Source organism: Vicugna pacos, chromosome 6 (assembly GCF_048564905.1).
Source record: "Vicugna pacos chromosome 6, VicPac4, whole genome shotgun sequence".
Lineage (NCBI taxonomy): Eukaryota > Metazoa > Chordata > Mammalia > Artiodactyla > Camelidae > Vicugna > Vicugna pacos.
Genome location: NC_132992.1, coordinates 68,385,947 through 68,407,203, shown reverse-complemented (window position 1 = coordinate 68,407,203; position 21,257 = coordinate 68,385,947). Strand labels below are relative to the sequence as shown.

The 21,257-nt window shown below is 39.0% G+C and overlaps 1 protein-coding gene across 8 annotated transcripts in view; it reads right to left on the bottom strand.

The window, feature by feature from the left end:
* PCNX1 (pecanex 1) overlaps window positions 1-20,573 on the bottom strand; it is a 181,097-nt gene extending 160,524 nt beyond the window's left edge. For all 8 annotated transcript variants that reach the window (XM_072963331.1, XM_072963330.1, XM_072963329.1 and 5 more), the window contains exon 1: window positions 19,946-20,573. In XM_072963331.1, coding sequence (XP_072819432.1) covers window positions 19,946-20,098 — 153 coding nt within the window. In that variant the 5' untranslated portion in view covers window positions 20,099-20,573. The remainder of the gene's footprint in view (window positions 1-19,945) is intronic.
* Window positions 20,574-21,257: the final 684 nt, after the last annotated feature.

The following is a 21,257-nucleotide window of genomic DNA, read 5'->3' as shown; positions in this document are numbered from 1 at the left end:
GGCAGAAGACCTAAACAAGCAATTCTCCAAGGAAGACATACAAATGATCAAAAAGCACATGAAAAAATGCTCAATATCACTAATTATCAGAGAAATGCAAATCAAAACTACAATGAGGTATCACCTCACACCAGTCAGAATGGCCATCATTCAAAAATCCAAAAATGACAAATGCTGGAGAGGCTGTGGAGAAAGGGGAACCCTCCTACACTGCTGGTGGGAATGCAGTTTGGTGCAGCCACTATGGAAAACAGTGTGGAGAGTCCTCAAAAGACTAGGAATAGACTTACCATATGACCCAGGAATCCCACTCCTGGGCTTATATCCAGAAGGAAATCTACTTCAGGATGACACCTGCACCCCAATGTTCATAGCAGCACTATTTACAATAGCCAAAACATGGAAACAGCCTAAATGTCCATCAACAGGTGACTGGATAAAGAAGAGGTGGTATATTTATACAATGGAATACTACTCAGCCATAAAAACCGACAACATAACGCCATTTGCAGCAACATGGATGCTCCTAGAGAATGTCATTCTAAGTGAAGTAAGCCAGAAAGAGAAAGAAAAATACCATATGAGATCGCTCATATGTGGAATCTAAAAAACAAAAACAAAAACAAACAAACAAACAAAAACAAAGCATAAATACAGGACAGAAATAGACTCATGGACAGAGAATACAGACTTGTGGTTACCAGGGGGGTAGAGGGTGGGAAGGGATAGACTGGGATTTCAAAATTGTAGAATAGATAAACAAGATTACACTGTATAGCACAGGGAAATATACACAAAATGTTATGATAAATCACAGAGAAAAAAATGTGACAATGAGTGTGTATATGTCCATGAATGACTGAAAAATTGTGCTGAACACTAGAATTTGACACAACATTGTAAAATGATTATAAATCAATAAAAAATGTTAAACAAACAAACAAACAAAAATATATTTGCAAATAAAATGAGATCTAACTGTTAAAAAAAATTAGGTTATGAAATATTCTTTGATTATATTATGTTTCAAAAATTCAGGGGGATAAACTACAAGCTGAAACCCTAAAACAAAAATGTAAGTCAGAAAGATTCATAAATTTAAAAAAAGTATACTAGCTCTTTTAAGAGTATTAACAGAACCCATATGTCATTTTTGCCCTGAGCTCACTCAATTGGCTTGAACCAGAATGATGGCACTGCCTGCTATATAGTCCACTTCTACCTTTAAAAGTAAATGCTAAAATTAGGTAATGTACAACACAGTGAACTTAAGTATAAAAGTTTCCTAACAGAAAAAAAGGATAAAGGAGAGTATAACTTATCTTACTACCATCCATTTCCTCAGCTTCCATAAAGGCAACTCTGACACAATGAATAAGTTTTATTTATTCATTCAGAATGTTACTGATGGGGGAAGGGTTTATAGTTTAGTGGTAGAGCGCCTGCTTAGCATGAGTGAGGTCCTGGGTTCAATCTCCAGTCCTTCCATTAAAAACAAATAAATAAACCTAAAGCTAAACCTAATTACCTCTCCCCCTAAAAAAAATAAAAATAAAAACTAAAAATATATATATTTACTGAACACCTATTAAGCCCCAGATTAGGAATGGAAACACTGTTAATAAATAGGATCCTTTCTCTCCTTGAGCGTCTTAGAAGAATGACCAATGTTTTACCAAGTGCCAGGTGCTTTAAATGGATTATCTCATAATAATCCTTTGAAGAAAATACTATTATAATCTCCATCTTACAGGTAAGAAAACTTAGGCTATGAAGTCACTGCTTGCAGCTGGTAAGTGGCAGAGACGATTTATACCCAGTCTGACTCCAGTGGTTAAGAACCTGAGTTTTTAACCAGTATACAGTCTCCCTCCAAGGCAGCATTTCTCAACTTTTTTTCATTATCACCCTTTTAAGGAGTCTTTTTAGACATTTTTTTCCCGTAATCACTCCCTGTGAAATAACAGAAATACATATATTGTTTTCTGCCCCTGGTTCCTGGCACAGAGCTCCTAAAACCCTGGGGATTTCCTAAGTGATAAGAGAACAAAGAGCATCTTTTGTTCTAATATTTGGCCTTTGACCCTGGTTCCTAACACCTAAATCCCTCAGAATTTCCTGGGTGACAGGAATGCCTTTTGTTCTAATGAGGTGACTCTTGGTAGGCTCCTGGGTGGGGGCAGCTCACCAGAAAGACCAAGCCATGATGAGAAACGGGATTTTCAGCCTCATCCCTCAATCTCCAGAGAGGGGAGAGGAGCTGGAAATGGAGTTAATAATTAACCATGTGGTATAACCTCCATAAAATCCCACTAGTATGAGGTTCAGAGAGCTCCCAGGTTGGTAAACACTGGGTGGAGCTGAAGGCTGGCACAGCCAGAGGAGAGGGCATGAACGCTCTGTGCTCTTTCCCACAAACCCTGCCCTGTGCAGTGCCTCCAGCTGGATGTTCACCTGCGTCCTTTACCGTGGCCTTTTATAATAAACTGGTAAACAGTAAGTAAACTGTTTTCCTGAGTTCTGTGAGCCACTCTAGCACATCAATCAAACCTCAGGATGGGGTCACGGAAACCTCTGACCTATAGTCAGTCAGAAACACAAGTAACAACCTGGACTTTCGATTGTGGAGAGGGGGAGCAGTCCTGAGGGACTGAGACCTTAACCTGTGGGATCTGATGCTCTCTCCAGGTAGACAGTATCTGAATTGGATTAAACTGTAAGACACCCAGCTGGTATCTCAAAGAATTGCTGTGTGGCAAAACCCCCACACATCTAGTGTCAGAAGTGCCGTGAGTGTGGTAGTGTGAGGGTAAAGGAGAAACACACAGAAGTGTGGGCTTTCTAAACACTGCCCCTAATGAAATTTTACCACCACAGATATGCTGTATATCTATATATACTGTTATATACATCTATATTTTGTACCTAAAAAGATTTTATCACCACCCCACCCTCAACCAAAGACTAATTTTAGCCCCCTTGAGGATGACAACACACTCACTGAAAATTAAGGCTATAGAGCAGTTTCTCAGCCTCAGTACTGCTGACATTTTGGGCCAGATAACCCTATGTTGTTGGGGGCTGACCGAGGTAATATAGGATGTTTAGCACAATCCTTGGTCTCTACCCACTAGAAACCAACAGGACCTCTGTGCCAAAGTTAGGTTAAAATTTTCTGTAAAGTTTCCAAACCTTGAAACAACTGCTTCTCTCGCTGCTATTTACATATTCATAAGGACTACCACTCTAGATTTTGTTCATAAAAAGCTGGAATGGACAGGATACAAGCAGACTGCAAAAGCTGCATCTCTGGGGCTGGAGTGAAGGAGCACATGTAATAGCAGCAGCAATGGCATGAAAAGTAGTATTTTATATAAACACAGCAGGGAAAGAGGCCCACATAACACCAGTAAGTAAAAGGATATTAAATTTTAATAGAATCCATTTATAATACAGGCATACCTTGGAGACACTGCAGGTTTGGCTCTAGACCACTGCAATAAAGTGAACATCCCAATAAAGCAAGTCACATGTATTTTTTGGTTTACCAGTGCCTATATGTGTGTGTGTATGTGTATATATATTTATATATATATGTATTGATACCATGCTGTAGTCTATTAAGTGTGCAGTAGTAGCATTAGGTCTAAAAAATGTACGTACCTTAATTTAAAAATACTTTATTGCTAAAAAATGCTAACCATCACCTAAGCCTTCAGCAAGTTGTAATCTTCTTGAAATAGTATACTCAAAGATCACTGATTACTATAACAAATTCAATAGTGAAAAATTTGAAATATTGTGAGAATTACCAAAATGTGCCAAATGAAGCACAGTAAAATGAGGTGTGCCTGTGCATGCTACAGAGTAAGGCTTTTAACCACTCCCTCCAAAATGATGAGACAAATTATCTCACTTCAACTACACGTGAGAACTATTAACTAAATCCCTGGGAGATTTATAATGGGCTTCCACTGTATTCACACAATATGCCAGTCAAGAAGGGGAGCCAGGATTATAGATATAATTAGATGGTGACTGCAAGGGCAGCTCTCAGAGTTCTAGATTCAGAATACATACTGAAAAAGACCAGGGGACACTTAGTTCATCCCAATCGATCATAAGTAGGCTTTCAGGAACAGATTAATCAGAAATGCATCTTGCGAGACTGCGGAGGAGGGTGGTGAAGAGTGACTGTGATGCCGGTCCCGAGGTCAAAGGGAAGAAACGGCAGAGGCGGTCTGCATAAGCCTGAACCAGTGACTTAAGTCCTAGGAGCCTCTGTTTCCTCATCTGTAAAACAGGGTTAATAATGGTATCTTCATTTTACAGGGCTATGGTGAGGATCAAGTGAGAAAACTCCAAAGGAGATGGTACAAGGGCATATAATAGCACAGTAACTATTTGATGTTATTAATAACGTTTAAGCAATGTACTGATAAAACTAAGATAAGTAAACAAAAAGACCTTTGAGTAAAAATGGTTCATAGGAACCAAAGATGAGCTATAAAAAAGATGAGGTCGTTAAGACTTGTGAGACTTCAGAATACATGGAGGTAAATATTAGTCTGATAGTGAATAGCCAGAAGTCACTGGAAAATGAAGAACCATTTCTGTAACACAATGAAGAAAAAAGAATCTTTATTTCAAACAAAAAATTGGTATGATAAATACCAGAATTCCCATTAAAGTAGGGAACAAGGCAAGGCTATCCATATTTTCAGCATTATTTAATACAGATATGTGAAGTACAATGCAAAGCATTATACAAGAGAAAAAAGTATAAATACTGAAAGAAGTTAAAATTGTTATTTACAAATAAACTGCATATCTGAAAGTCCTTTTGAAATAAACAGAAAAATTATTAGAAAGAAAAACCTAATTCCATAAAGTGTCTGGTTGCAAAATTAATAAATTGAAATCAATAGTTTTAGATGGCATCCTGGAACAGAAAAAGGATATTAGGTAAAAACTAAAGCAATCTGCACAAAGTAGAGACTATAAGTTAATAATGATGTATTAATATTGGCTCACTGGCTGTGACAGATGTGCCACAGTAATCTAAGATGTTAACAATAGGAGAAACTGGGTGCATGGTATAGGGGATCTCTCTGTACTATCTTTGCAAATTTTCTATCAATCTAGAACTGTTCTAAAATAAGGGTTTTTTTTTTAAATAAAAGAATGATTTTTCTCACATAGAGCAATAATCAGTTAGAAACACAGTGAAAGAAATGGCTCCATACACTAGTGTTAGAAAGTAAACTCTAAAAATAATAATCCTAAGGGAAAATGTGCAAGGTTAACATAAAGGGAACTTAAAAAAAAAATCTACTGAGGGATATGAAAGTGAAGAGATCACCTCAACTCAATATTATAAAGATATCAAACTTTTCTCCCTAAAATAATCCAAAGTTCAATGTTTTTCAGTAAAAATACATCCCTGAGAAACTTAACAAAATGGAGGAATAAACATGCAAGGATAGCCAAGAAAATAACAAGAAGAAATAACAAAGTTAAGACTACTACTAAGAAAGAAAAATGTATAAAACTAAGATTACTGAAAAATACGGTAGTCATGCAAGAACAGACATATTATAAAATATGCAAATACCTCAGTGGAAACTCAGATTATGAAAAAGTTGGCATAAAAACTATTGAGAAAATGGGATTGTTTAACAAATTAAGTTGACAGGAACAAATGCCTATTAAAAAATTGTTTTTAAACTAGGCATTCATGCATTGCTTACAGCAAAGTAAATTCCAAATGGGCTGAACTATAAAACTATCAGATGTTTTCAATTAGATTACAAAGGACTAACTTCCCCAATATATAAAAACTCTTAGATATCAATAAGCAAGGACCTAATAGAAAATGGATAAAGCACATGAACTATTCATGTAAAAACAGAAGAAAAGAAAGTGATCCTAAAACTGATGAAAAGCTATTCAATCCTACTCAAAGTAGGAGAAATGCCAATTAAAACCACCCTAGGCGGGGAGGGTATATGCTCAGCATGCACGAGGTCCTGGGTTCAACCCTCAGCACCTCTATTAAAATAACAAACAAACAAAAATATTTACCTCTCCCCAATTTAAAAACAAAGAAAAAAAAAAGAAAAGAAAGCCACTCTATGATACTATTTCTTACCTATGAAAATAGCAAAACTGTGTGAGATTGCAGCACACAGGGGCACAAACAAGTACTCTGATACACTGCTTGCAGGCATGTGTGATTAGAACCTCTCTAGAGGGCAATCTGGCAGTCTTTCAAAAGGACAAAAGCATTTACAATTCCTTTGACCAAGCAATCTCATTTTTAGGAATTTATCTTAATACTACACCAAGACACATGGGAGATGGTATTTGTACAAATTATTTACTGCAGCAAAGTTTTTGTTAGAAAAAGGCTGCAAACAAATTAAATATCTATCAGCATAAAACACGATAAACATCCACACAATGGAATACTATGCAACTGTTAAAAAACCGAACCCAACAAAAGTTCAGGACCAGACAGCTTCACTGGTAAATTCTAACAAATATTCAAAAAATTAATACCAATCCTTCTCAAACTCTTCCAAAAAACACGAGAGGACGGAACACTTCCAAACTCACTTTACAAGGCCAGCATTACACTGCTCCAAAACTGACAAGGACACCACCAGTAAATTATAGGCCTATAACCCTGATGAACACAGATGAAAAATCAACAAAATACTAGCAAACCAAACTCAGTAAGACATTAAAAGGATCACACACCATGATCAAGACGGATTTATTCCAGGGATGCAGGGATGGCTCAACATCTGCAAAGACTTGTAAGTAAGACCTGAAACTATAAAATTCCTAGGAAAAAGCAGAGGTAAGCTCCTTGACATAGGTCTTAGTTTAATGATACTTTAGGTTTGACACCAAAAGCAAAAGCAACAAAAGTAAAAATATCAAACTAAAAAGCTTCTGCACAGCAAAGGAAACCATCTCCAAAATGAAAGGGCCATATACTGAATGAAAAAAAATATTTGCAACTCATGTCTGCTAAGGGGTTATTATCGGAAATATACAAGAACACATTCAACTCAACAGCAAAAAAAAAAAGCAATTCAATTAAAAAACAGGCAGAGTATATGCACAGACAGTTTTCCAACATGTACATAAAAGGGTACTCAATATTACTAACCACCATGGAAATGCAAATCAAAACCACAGTGCGATATCACCTCATACCTGTAAAAATGGCTATTATCAAAAAGACAAGAGTAAACAAGTGTTAACAAGAATGTAGAGAAAAGGGAACCCCTGTGCACTACTGGTGGGAACATAAACTGGTGTAGCCACTATGGAAAACAGTAGAGGTGCCTCAATTAAAAATGGAACTACCAGATGATCCAGCAATTCCACTTTGGGGTATTTATCTCAAGTGAAAATATTAACTCAAAAAGATATAGGCATCCCTATGTTCATTGAGCATTATTTACACTTGCCAAGACATAGAAGCAATCAAAGTGTCCACCAATGGATGAATGGATAAAGAAAATGTGGTATATATATATATATATATATATATAATGGAATACTAGTCAGTCATAAAGAAGGAAATCTTGCCATTTGCAACAACATAGATAGACTGTGAGGGCATTATGCTAAGTGAATAAATCAGACATAAAAAGACAAATACTACATGATCTCACTTACATGTGGGTCCTAAAAACAAAAACAGAGATCACAGACATAGAGAACAGACCAGTGACTGCCAGTGGTGGGGGCAGGGGGAGATGTGAAATGGGTGAAGAGTATCAAAAGGCACAAAACTTCCAGTTATAAAATAAGTAAGTCATGAGGTTATAGTGCACAGCATGGTGATTATAATAAATAATACTGTATTGCATATTTGTAAGTTGCTAAGAGAATAAATCTTAAAAGTTCTCATCACCAGAAAAACATGGTAACAGATGTTAACTAGACTTACTGTGGTGATCATTTCACAATATACACAAATATTCAAAAATTATGTTGTGTACCTGAAACTGATGTTATATGTAAAGCATATCTCAATTTAAAAAAAACAAACACTGAAGAAGCCTATTTGGTATTGATGTACAGGTGTTTAAGATATATTAAGTGGGGGAAAAACAATATATAGAGTAGCAAGCTGGGGGAGGGAGACAGACATTTGAATTTGCATCTGTATGCTGTGGTGGGATTCATAAGAAACTATTCACAGTGGTTTCTTAGGGGAGGTAGTGCAGGTGGAAAATTGGGAAGATGGTGGGCAGGCAGAAAAGGGTGACTTTTCACCACATTTTATTTTTTTTTTTATTTAACCATGCAAATTTATTCCCCAATTTTAAAATTTTTAGATGAAAGCATGAATTTTTTACAAACTTTTAAAGGAAAGGTCTTTATTACATGAAGAAAACTAGTAAATGTGATTACTAAAAATGTTAAACTTACATGCTCAAAAATCCCAATCATACAGTTGAAAGACAAATTAGGGGAAATTTTTAATACGTGATAAAGAGATACTTTTTATACATACAAAGGGCCTCAAAAACCACTTAGAAAGAACATGACTTTCAAAAAAGGATAACAGATACAAAAAGTAGTTAAAGGAAAAAATAAATAAATAACTGTCTACTAAGCCTGTGAAAAGATACTCAAATAACCTATTATTAAGGAAACACAAATTAAAACAAGATGCTGTTTACAATATCATACTGTAAAGATTCATAATAGTCAATGTGGTGAGAACAAAGGGAAATAGGCCCTTTCATATACTGGGTGAGAATATAAACTGGTATAAAATTTTCTGAAGTGTAATTTGACAACATCTAGTTTAAACTTAAATGTGCATACCTGACTCAGCAATTTTTCTAGAAACTTACCAACTTCACGAGTGAAATCTTACATACACAAATGTGTACTACAGTATTGCCACAGCATGGTTTGCTTTTAGTTTGGACTATATATATTTTTATTTTAGACTATATATATTTGAGTACACCTGGAACAATTTCTACAACTACTATTATTTTCATGATAAAAACCTAACAATGCTTTTTTAACTGGAGGGTGAAATGCTCCAGGAATATACTATACTGGGTAAAAAGCATTAGATAAGCATTACTATTCTCAGTCCCATAAAAGTCTCCTCTACAGCCAGAATCAAAATTATTCAGTAATTTATTCACCGCTGAAAAGAAGAAGATGAGTTAAACGAACAACCTAAGCAGGAAACAATATGTTATTTTCAAACATTCACAAATAATAGACTAAAGCCTCCCAGGTAGTGACTATTTTCCTGAGACATTCATCAGAAATCGCCTAAGGGTTTTGTTTTTCTATTGTACATTTAGGGAATGTGGTTTTTCACAATACACATGCCCAGAATCTCCCCCAGATACTGATTTATTGGAGTAAAGCAAAATAGGACCTCAGGCAAGTCAATTCTCAGTTATTAGATGGTGGGCTTTTTTTTCTAAGAGGAAAGATAATGGTAGCTCTGTCCTAGGTTATCACTTGTGTAGAAGCCTGTGTCATACGGACTAGGCCAGCAATTCCCAAGTGGAGTATCATGACAAACACTAGTAATGCATGTAAGAATTCCTAATAATCGTCCAAAGCTGCTGAATAATTTCCTTAAAAAAAAAAAAAAAGGCAGATTCAGGATTATCTCTACATCAGCCTCACTCCAGCCTGTGTTGTGATATGCATTTTGCTATAGAAGAAGAGGAGACCAGCAGTTACTCAGAATGAGCAGAGGATTGGGGGCAGGTAGCTTGAAAGCATCCCATGGAGACTTCTGATTTTTATCACCCTTATTAGTTGAGCAAAAACAAAATATATATATATGTTATAATTAGCTGAGAGCCACATGTCAATGCCTAGAATAGTGTGAAAAGCTGTATGGTGCTTTTTGTAATTTTAGTTACTATGACTTTCCATAGTTTACCTACAGCTATTCTTTATTAAGTAAGAAGGTCAAAATAGATATCCAATGTATTAACACTGTATAACGATGTGAACAGAAAGATGCTATAAACATTTGTTAGTAGCTGTGTAAGATTACCAAATCAAAGGCAAAGCAACAATGAAAGGGAAATTTGCAACAGCACACTAATCATGTTAAATATCATGCTAAATTTTATAAGTTCTAAGAACTACAACTTTGAACAATTAAACAAGGTTTAAGAAAGTTTTATGATGTTAAATATATTATAGTAAGATACTTGACAGCAGAGCAAACCATACACCCAGGAACACATATGCTTTCAATAAACAATCTTTACCTCAGGACAAAGATTCACTTGTCTGGTGGGAAGATTATAGGAAATGATGTCCTAGCACAAAAACAAACCTCGTAACGGTCCCCACCATAAGGCCCACCACAGTGACCAGCATACAGTAAATGTTTTCAATGTCTGAACAACTGTCCTTTGCATAAAGCCTTCTAGGAAATAACTGCATCCTCTTTCCAATTCCAGAACAGTTTATGACACATAAGGGATTAGTCATATTCTACCCTGTAACATGGTTGTGTCTGTCTCATTGCTTCTAATTTATAAATCAGGAAAACAGCATTATAAGAGGAAGCTAAGACACTAGTATCCATTTGGTGTGAATGAGGTCTAAAGTCTTTTTCATCTTTAGAATTATTTCATGTCATATAATTCTTCTTATGTAAAATATTTATATTTTAAAATAGCCACACATAGGTTAATAGTCAATGCATGGTTTAAAAATCATTCAGAATACTCTCCTCTTTCATCCACCTAAGATGTATCTATCACAAACATAAAGCCTTTTACTGATTTTTCTTATAAGACAAAATTCAATTAAGCATTACAAATTGTAAAACTTCTTAAAGAACAGAATCCCAGCATGGTAAGGGAAAACAGGAAGAAAACCATATTAAAGATGATGATACTAAATGCAACATAGTGGGTTGAATCCTAAAACAGAAAAGGGACATCCCTGGAAAAACTGGTGAAATCCAAATAACATCTATAATCACTAATAGTACTGTATCAATGTTAATGTCTTCATTTTGATAAATGCATCACAGTTATGTAAGATTTTAATATTAGAGGAAGCTGGGCAAAGGGTATACAAGAACTCTCTATACTATTCTGCAACTTTTCTGTAAACCTAAAATTATTTCAAAATATAAAGTTTTAAAGATGGTAACTGCAGTGCTTAGATCTGCTTAATTTGTATCTAGACAACACTCAGGGAGTGAGGAGGATTAGGAAAAGAAAACAGCCAGATGCATGATTCAAGCTTCTCAGATCTGTGACTAATATCCCTGCCTATTCTCAGGGCAGTTGGCACTCAGGATTCTGCTTGGTTTGTACAAACCTCTGCAAGACAGGGCTTTCTTTTTGTTTTCCCTTAAAACCTCGAAAGGAAATGGCTTGCTTCCCCCAAGGTTTTCTTTTCTTTCTTACCATAACACAAAGGAAAGAGACTGGCACCAAAGGTGCAAGTTATAAAAGATGCAACTCCTCAGGTTCCAATGACAAAGGAAGGAAAGTGTGAACTGTTTTACAACTCTACCAAAGAAAGCATTCAATCAACTTTTGGGGGGACAGACAAAGGAACCAAAGGAATCAGAATCAGCAGCTATTTATTACACTGGGGTTTGGTAAAATTAATCTGTAATGCTAAACAAGTCAGCAGTAGTAAAACCTACAGAATATGTGTTGCGGTCTGCTCTTTTCTATACCACTAGTCTGTGCTATTCTACTGTTACTATTCCCAGTGTCCCAAGTGTCTTAGCCCACCTACAAAATAATTCTCTGTTCTCCTGAGCTATGCACAGAAACACCAGAAAACCATTTAACTCAGATAAAATAACAGAAAGAAACAATAAGTCTTCTCTCAAAGAAATGTTTCTGCTTATATACCAATTACTTGCTGTGAAAATCATCTGAAATCAGATAAAAGTTATGTGACATACGTTAGTGCAGTCAACATCTTTAGTTTACATTAAGAAAAGTCTGGATTAAAAAGTACTTTAAGAGAAATTCTGCCTATTACCAAAACTAGACCATTACTAAAATGGTTTATTCAACATTCCATAAGAAATTTACAATAACACTCTCCTTTGCAGGGTTGAGCAGAGGTGGGAAGACAAGTACTCTCAAACCGCTGATGAAAATTTAAATTAGTACAACCTTTCAGGAGGGTAATTTGGCATTTTTGACCATTATCTTCTTTTTTAAAAACTCTTTTTCCTGGCTTCTTTCTTGTCTCCTTTGCTGACTGTTAACTGCTGTTGGGATCTGGAGTTCTGTCCAAGCCTTTTTCTTTTTAATGAAGTATAGTTTCTCCCCAGGTCTTCTACTCTGTGGCTTGGATTGTCCTCTATAATGCTGATAACTTCCAAGAAAATTTTATCCCAAATTTCTTTCCTGAACATTCCTCTTTCACACTGTGAACTCATGTTCTCCAACCCCAAAGGTACCCTCAAAACTGCCCAGCAATCCTACCGTCTGTTAGTCACTTTCCTGCTCTCTGAAAATAAGGAGAGCATGTCACCTTCTGGAGATCCTCCTCCCACCCGCCATCACTCTCAACAGCAAACACTGACTCTGTACTTTAAGGAGATTACATAACTCATAAGATCTACTTTAACCATCACCAGCAACTGTTTATCCCCTCTTCCATCAGCATTTGTCCTTACCTCCTTCCTTCCTCCTTTCTGAGGTTGATCCCTTACTATCTGTGCTCCCTGGACCACAGACCTATTTGCCTTCTCAGGGACCTTGCATATTATTTCAATTTCTCATTCTCTCACCCTTGTTCTTTTTCATCATAAAGATTCATTCAATGGAAAATAATTATTTATTAAAAAAAAATACTTTAATCCAACAAGTCTACTTCTAGGAATTTATACAAAAACCAGCATGAAGATTTAACTACAAGAATATCCACGCCAGTGTTTTCCAAATAGCTAAAAACTACAACCTGCATACCCAATAACAAGGAAACTATTATAGTTTACTACAGAGCTATTAAAACTGCTACTTTTTTCCCTACATGGAAACATCCACAACTTATAGTCAAGTAAAAATAGGTTTCAAAACAGTACAAATCTTATGAGCCCATTTTTGTAAGGAAGAAACACAGTATGTATTTCTAAGTTCCAAATACATTTTGGTTACTAAAATTAATGTCCAACAGACTAAATGAATGGGATTACAGATGGTTTTTATTTTCTTCTTTTTACTTATCTATAATTTCTCATTTAGCATATATATTTATATTTGAACAAAAAGGTTCTACTGAATTGACAAAACTGAAAAACTGAAATACTGAGCAAATAAAAGTACAGTATTAAAGACTACTAAAGGTGAAATGAGAAGATGAAGTATCCAATTATCATTAAATTATTTTAAATTAAAATTTGGTCTTATTTGGAAAGAGAAAACATTTTTGATATCTAATAAAGTTTTCCAATTTCTTTCAGTTCTGATAAAACCTACCCTCATGCTCAAGTGATACCTTTTATGTTAACAGCCAAAAACTGGAAAGAGGTCCTCCTCATCTATAGGCGAGTAGATCAAGGTGAACAAACTGGAGCGTATTCATACAAAGGAATACTGCTCAGCAGTAAAGGAACAAGCCGCTGAAATACACATCAACATGGAGGATTCTCTCAAACATTATGCTGAGTGAAAAAGACAAGTCCCTACTACGTGATTCCATTTATATGAAGTTTTAAAACAGGGTCAACTAATCTATGATGGAAAAAAATCAGAACAAGGGTGAGAGAACTGACTGGGAAGGGCAAGTGGGAACTTTCTGGGGTGATGCTAATGTTCTACAGCGTGACAGGTTTGCACTACACAGGTGTACGCATTTATCAAAACTCAAAAGTCATTGGATGGTTCACTTTTAGAACTCTAGCTAACAGTATATGTGCTGAAGTGTTCCGGAGTGACTTGTACTGTTACTTGTAACTTAATTCACAAGCAACCCCCTTTAAAAGGAAAAAAAAAGTCTTGATAGAGGATTGCATAGTCAGAGACATGGAATTTTTTAAAAGTTGTAGAATCCAGGTGGTGGCGACAATTCTTTCAACTTTTCTATATGCCTGAAAATTCTCAAAACGAAATATTGGGAAAATTTACTGAAAGTAAAGTCAGCTACAGAAAGCAAACTACCTGGTTAAATCTGTGTATTCAAAGGCTGGGAAAAAAGGAAAACTTTCCTAGTTTTTCAATTACCAAGTGATTTTACAACTTGGAGTAATTTCTCAAATGGCAGGAAACACTCCATCTTTAACAAAAGACACTAATACATTTTAGGAATCAACTGCTGTTTTTATAAATTCACGGGCTTTTCTACAAGTTGACAAAATGGCTGCTTTCTTGGAACCTTCATTTGTAAACCATCTTTGGAAAATGTATCCTTAATTTACCTAGGGGACATAACAGATAAGAACTACATCTATGCAGAGCCAATTCACCTTGATACTAAACACTGAAAATAATGCTAAGAAAAGGCACAGGACATAGGTCAAAACAGATCATCCACTATTCATTAAACTTCTCCTAAAGGACACAGAAAATAATACTAAACAATCATGTTTAATTGCAAATGTACAAATAACTTTCCTAACTTAAGGAAAACATTTTAGGAAACAAATTATAAAATTTGAAAATTTCAGTTTTAGTCATCATAACTGAATCTTGCTTACACTGGTTTTTAAAATATGTTTAAATCTTTAGGAAAGAATGACTTGAGGGCTTCAGAAACACTCACTAAAGCATTTATCATTTTGTACATGATAAAGGTCAGAAGATAAAACAATAAGATAACCAGGAAGAACAAGCTGAAACCTTCATATACTTGATATGAATGCTTTAGTTTTTCAATATAATCTCTCCATAGATTTATACAGCATATACGACTGTATGTATCATGTGTATATTTGTACATGTACATGTAACTGCACAAAGTTGTATACACAAAAAGCAATATATGCTGCACTTTGAGTGACTTAAAGTGTTTTTCAAGTCATTGTGTATTTTTCAATAATTCTATATTCATATTTTTGTCACGCACACTGATACTGAACCTACCCCCCAGATAAGATGTGACTCCACCATAGAATACAGCCTACCACAGTATCCCCCCAACACCAAACTACTCTCTGTCAGTTAAGGTGTTAAGTCTAAAGAAGGTTTACATGTATAACTAAAATATTCATCCAGCGAATATTTATTCAGAATCTAATATAATATAAGCCAAACACAAGAGGAGACACTGGATATACACTGCCAAATAAATCAGATATGGCCTCTGTCCTCATGGAACTTACAAGGTATTGGGAGGGAGGGAACATTAGAGACAGCTAATGAGCAAGCAAAGATATAAATGTGTTTGTCATGAGCACTATAGAAGTTACAGGACAGAATAATGGAAAACAGAACCTGTTTATGCTTATCAGGTTAGGCCTCTGAGACGACTTATAAGCCAGCCCTAAAGACCCAGGAACAGGCAGGCTTGCAAAGAGTAGGAGGGAAACGTGTCCCTTCAGAAGATACATCAAGTGCAAAGAGCCCCCTGGAGGAGCAAGCTCAGTAGGTCAAAGAAACTGAAAGGTGGCCAGTGTGACAAGAGCACAGTGGGAAAACTGCACAAACTGCCAATAAAGGGGGGACTGTCTAAGGATGATGGATTTTATTCTAAGTGCAAAAATAAATAAATAATTGAAGGATTATCAGAAAGAGGGAAGGACACGAACAGAGACTGATGTCTCTTACTTTGCGGAGAAACAGTTGTAAAAGGGCAAGAACAGAAACTAAGGTAGCAGTGCAGACAAAAAATAGCATGAATCAGGAAGTGGAAAGGAAGGCTGATACTTGTCAGAAGAAATGATAAGAATTGCTCATAAGGCGAGGAAGAGGGGGAAGGTATGAGCAACCAGATATAAGACAGTGCCATTAACTAACAGAACAAAGACAGAGAAAGAAAACAAGTTTTTTTGGGGGGAGAGGGATGTGTTTAGTGGGGAATCAAGAACATTGTTAGACATGATGCCTGTGACACAGCCAAGAGATTATGCTGAGTAAGCAGCTGGCTGTAAGTCAGGGGCTGGGAGGCTGAGGCATATTGATCAAGGTTTTTAAACTGACTGGGAGTGTTTATAAAATATAACAGGTCACACTCCAGATCATCTGCATCAGAATGAGCATGCACATATGCACATATTTAACATGTCCAAGTGATCCTCAAGTCAACTGGAGTCTGAGGACCACTTACAGAAAGAGGTTTTAGTGTTACAGATCATCACCTAGGGATACAACTCTTTGGAAAAGAAAATATTATGTTGAATAACAATATGTGAAGTTAATGGCTTGACTTACTTTCTAATCTCTAGTCCCACAACATTACAGAGGAAATACTGTTCTAATCAGCTCTTGCAAATGACATTTACTGACAGCCACTCTATAGGTGAATAACTTATTCTATTTCGTAAATATTTTCTTAAAAAATACCCACGAAACATCTCACAAATGAGTAAATTCAAGTTCAGAAAGGTGGAGAGTCTTGCCCAAAGGGCACACAATCAATAACAGAGCCAAGATTCAAAAATCAAGATGACATGAACCCCAGTCTGCTTTCCACCACATGAAAATGCCACAAAGCTCACGCCCACACAGCTCACCATCTGTGACATGTCATGTACACACATAATTATAGCAAGATAAAATGGGGTGAGTGCCTTAAGGAAAACAGAAGGACAATGAAAGTAAGAAGGAAAAGTTACTTCTTGATTTTCACTACTGAAAAGTTTTATAATTACAAAAGCTATATAAATTTTGTGGATATACAAAGTAGTCACAAAAGCTACAAATAGCAAAGTGTTTGAATCCTATACAAAAAGCCGTAAAACTCTTCCTAACTCAACATACCACTCTTCACAGGCTCTAGGTCTTTAAAAAAAAAAAAAAAAGGTGGGGGGGTGCCTATACAACGGCCTCAAAATCCCAGCTCTGCCTAAAGTTGCAAAATAAGTCACTATGAGGACACAGGGTTTGGGACAGAGAATCTACACACATACTTAATGTATACTTTCGACTACTGCAACACCATAATACGACTGTAGTTTCCTAAAACATTTACCAATCTTCTTTGCTAACTGCCCCTAGACTAGGATCAATCCTTGATTAAAAGCTCAGGGTCATTCTGTACTTACCTTTTCATAACAGCTCTAATGCTTGTAATAGTTCATTTTCCACAAGCTAAACTTGAAGTTCCCTGAAGGCAAAAGCTGTGTCTTGTTCATTTCTAATCATTCATTTAACATGAGTACTTATGTGCTTGACACTGATCTAGGTCCCGACAAAACAGCAGTAAACAAAAAGTCTCTGCCCTCTTGGGGCTTATATTCTAATGGGATAAGAGAAACATTAAGTAATGAATGTATATCAATTCATAATAAGTGCTAGTAAGTGAAGGAGGGTGGGAAGGCTAGGAAGTACTGGAGGAGCTGGGAAGATTCTATTCTACATAGGCTATCAAGGGAAGCCCCACATACAACTGAAACCTGAAATAAGTAGAATATGTAAGTCACACAGACATCTGGAAGAGAGGAGTCATCCAGACAAAGGGGGGAAGCAAGTGCAAAAGCCCTGAGGCAAGAAAACAGTTACTGTGCACAAAAAATATCGTAAGAAGGCAAGTGTGTGTTTGGGGTTGGAGGAGGATGGACACATGGGAGGAGAGGCTCTGAAGAATGCTATGATCTGACTTAAATTTTAAAAAATCACTCAGACATCTTTACGGAGAATAGAGAATAAAAAAAAAAAAGTGAAAGCAGTGAACCTCATTACAACACTGCAGTAACCCAGGAGAGAAATAATGTTGCCTTAAACCAAGGGAGTGGTGGTGTTGACTAGCTGGATTCTAGTTAGGTTTTGAAGATAGAATCCACAAGATTTGTCTATGAACTGGATGTGAAGAGAAAGAGAAGAATCAAGGAGAGCTTTTTAAAAATTTAGGAAAAGTTGAGTTGCCATTAACTTAAACAAGAAAGTCAGAGAAGCAATTTCATTTTCCTAGGACCCAGCAAAATGCCCCGCATATAGTAGACACTCAAAAATTTGTTTGCAGATTAAATTTAACTGAATAAACTCCCAAAATGAAGCAGTAAACTCAATGTATTGCTTTCTATTTGCTTTAAATTTCCTTCAGTAACGTTTGTTAATTACACAAAGAGCCCTAACCCACTAACACAGGTCTGGTGCTAACATGGGAGCCTTACACTGGAACACAGCGACAAATCCTGACATCTCAAGATCCAGCTTCAGTTTTAAATTTACAATTCTCTTGGATATAAAAGAAATCTGCTATGAAAAGCTCTGTGACAGCCTGAGGATTCTTACACCCAAAGTAATTAACCTGTACATTAAATGATGTCATATTCCTGGAAGATAAAGAAGTGCAAATAGAACTAACTTCCTGGGTCAGAATTAACTGAAAATGATGACACTTCGTGATAAATTTTCCAAAAGGGACAAGACTGAGCAAGTCCCCTAAAAAAATAAGCCATCAGTCATCAGCACGTTTTTTTAAATGCCTTTTTAACCTCAAGCAGCAAGTCCTTCCCAAACAATTTCAAAGAAAAATTTAAATTTGCTTGAGGATGTGACATTTACAACATCCTCCCCCACTTTTTCTGCCAATCAGTAAAAATGAGCATCACTTGGGAAAGAACTGAGTATCCTCACCTTTGGCACTCCTTGTAGTCATACTCCCAGATTTTCTAGTCCAGTCCCCTTACTACAGCTTCACGAAGAACCACAAAGTTGGCAGAAATATATTTAAAAGCATTCTCCTAAAACAGAAAGTTACCAAGCCTTCCTCCCTTCCAGTTACTTTAAAATTTTAACTGACGCTTCCGTATCACCTCTTCCACATCAGTCTCCCTAGCGCCCCACCCTAACCTAACGTGTTTTTAAAAAGAAAATGTGCTCGTAACTTTCAGTGAAAATACAGCTTAAAAACTGGATCATTTTGAGAAGCTGACCGCACTAAATTCAGCAACAGGCAGTACTTTCTTCTTTCCTATCAGTAAAAGGCCTTGAACCAACCCAAACAAATCTACTGAAATGCCAGCCAGATTCCCCGTATCTCCCCCGCTCCCTCCCCTAAAAGCTGGCCTGGAAATAACAGCCATTGACCACAGAGCCAAACCGAAAAGAACCAGTGGTAAGCAAAAACAGGATTTTGAGAGGCAGGAAGGGTGAGAGCCAGATTTTCAACCGCCGCGTCTGAGCGAGTTAAGAGAGCCCGGACGCCCCACAAATGCATTCCGAACGGAGCGGCACACATTCTTCGCCCGCTCCAAGGGCTCGGCGCGCGGATTAGAAGCGAGGTGGAGGGAGGGTACTCCCGGGAGAGGAGGGGCGAGAACAGCCTCGGGGGAAGGGAGTGTCCCAGGGGTGCCCGACGCCCGAGGAACCGAACGCAAATAAGCACGCGCGCCAGGGATGGATGCGGCGGCCCCTTCCAGCAAAATGTTCGGCGCCCACCACCAAACGCGGAGGCAGGGAGCCCCACTCGGGCTCTACCCAGCCGGGTAGAAAGGCTGGGAGGGTAGGGGCTCAGGACCCCCTGAAAAGGAGTCCTAGGAAGCTACTATTTCCCAGTAAACGGGCTGCGCGCCCGGGGGCGGGAAGTGGGGGCTGCTGCCGATCCGTTTCTCCCGTCATCACTGAAACCGGGGAAGCCCTCCAGGCAGAGGAGAGTGGGGAGTACGGATGGGGGAGGGGAGTAGGGGGCAAGGGGCCCCTGTGGGACGGGGGTGCGGGATGGTGGGGTGCGCGCACCGAGAGGAGGAAGAGGGCGCCCCCCCCGGCCCGCCGGACTCGGGTAAGCCAGCCAGCCAGAAGGGGGAAGGAGCCACCCTCCTCCCTGCCCCCACACTCACCATGTAGAGGGTGAAGGGCAGGCCGAGCAGAAAGAGCCACAGGTAGAGGTGCAGCGCGTTCACGAACGTGGCCTGGTGCGGGTCGTAGTACCAGCCCCCGCTGAGCGCGGCCCACACCCCCTGCCGGAGGATCTGCAGCGTCTGCGACCCCATCCCCACCCGGCGCCGCCGCCGCCGCCTCCGCCGCCGCCGCCGTCCCCGCCCCGGCCCCAGCTCTGCCTCCGTCGCCGGAGCCCGCAGCTGCCCCGTCTATCCCCCTCCGGAGCTCCCGGAGAGCGGGCCGGAGCTTCGGCGGTCGCTAGGGCTGCTGCAGCAGGAGGAGGAGGAGGAGGAGGCAGCGAACGAGGAGGAGGAGACCGAGGAGGAGGCGGCGAGCGGCGGGGCGGAGGAGAGCGCAGAAGAGGAGGGGACCGGCCTCCGGAGCGCCGCCGCCATCTTGTCTCCTAACACCCGGGGCCGGCGCCAAGCCCCCGCCACCCGCGGCCCGCCAGCGCCGCCGCCGCTGCCTCCGCGACCCCCGCCGGCCGCCAGCCCTGGGCCCGGCGGAGGAGGAGGCCCGGCGCCCAGCAGGGATCGGGAGTTGGCCGCGCCCCCTCCGACTCCTCCTCTCCTCTTCCTCCGCCCCCTGGGCTGGCTCCCCGCGGGTGCGCGCAGCACCTTGACTGCCGCGGGCGCCTCCTGCCGGCGCCCGGGGGGAGCGCGCGCGGACGCGGGCCCGGGTCTGGGGGCGGGGCTCCAAGGTTCCGGGGGCCGGGAGGCGGGGCTCTGGGAGACCCCTTTCCACTCCCGGTACGCGAACCTCGCCAGTTCCTTGGCCAGTCCCCAAACGGGGTCTTCTGCTCCCCGAAACGTCGTGTTTAGAACCCTGTCAGCACCGTGGACGTTTTATGATATCTATTAAAGACCTAGCAACAATGAGGCTAATATCTGAGATGCTCATTGAAGGCCCGAATTAGGTACAGTTGATGATGGAAAATCCCAAAGGCACCCACTATGAGCAAGAACTATGTTGGCCCATGGAGTGAGCTGGAGGCCCTTAACTGAGAAAAATAGCCGTGGCCAGAACTGGAAGGATTTATTACTTCCCAAGACAGGTAAATTAATAGAAATTACAAGAGATGTAAAAGTATGGGGCAGACGAATTGATCATTGTACACGGTGATTTTATTTTTTTAACGTGCTGTAACTTGTAGCTATTGTTATTAACGGGCCAATCTAAACAGGGTTGAAAGATTAACTGTGACTCCACCCCAAGTCACAATAGGGTCTTGTACTTCTCTTTTTATAGCTGTGAAGACTGGGAGCCATTCTT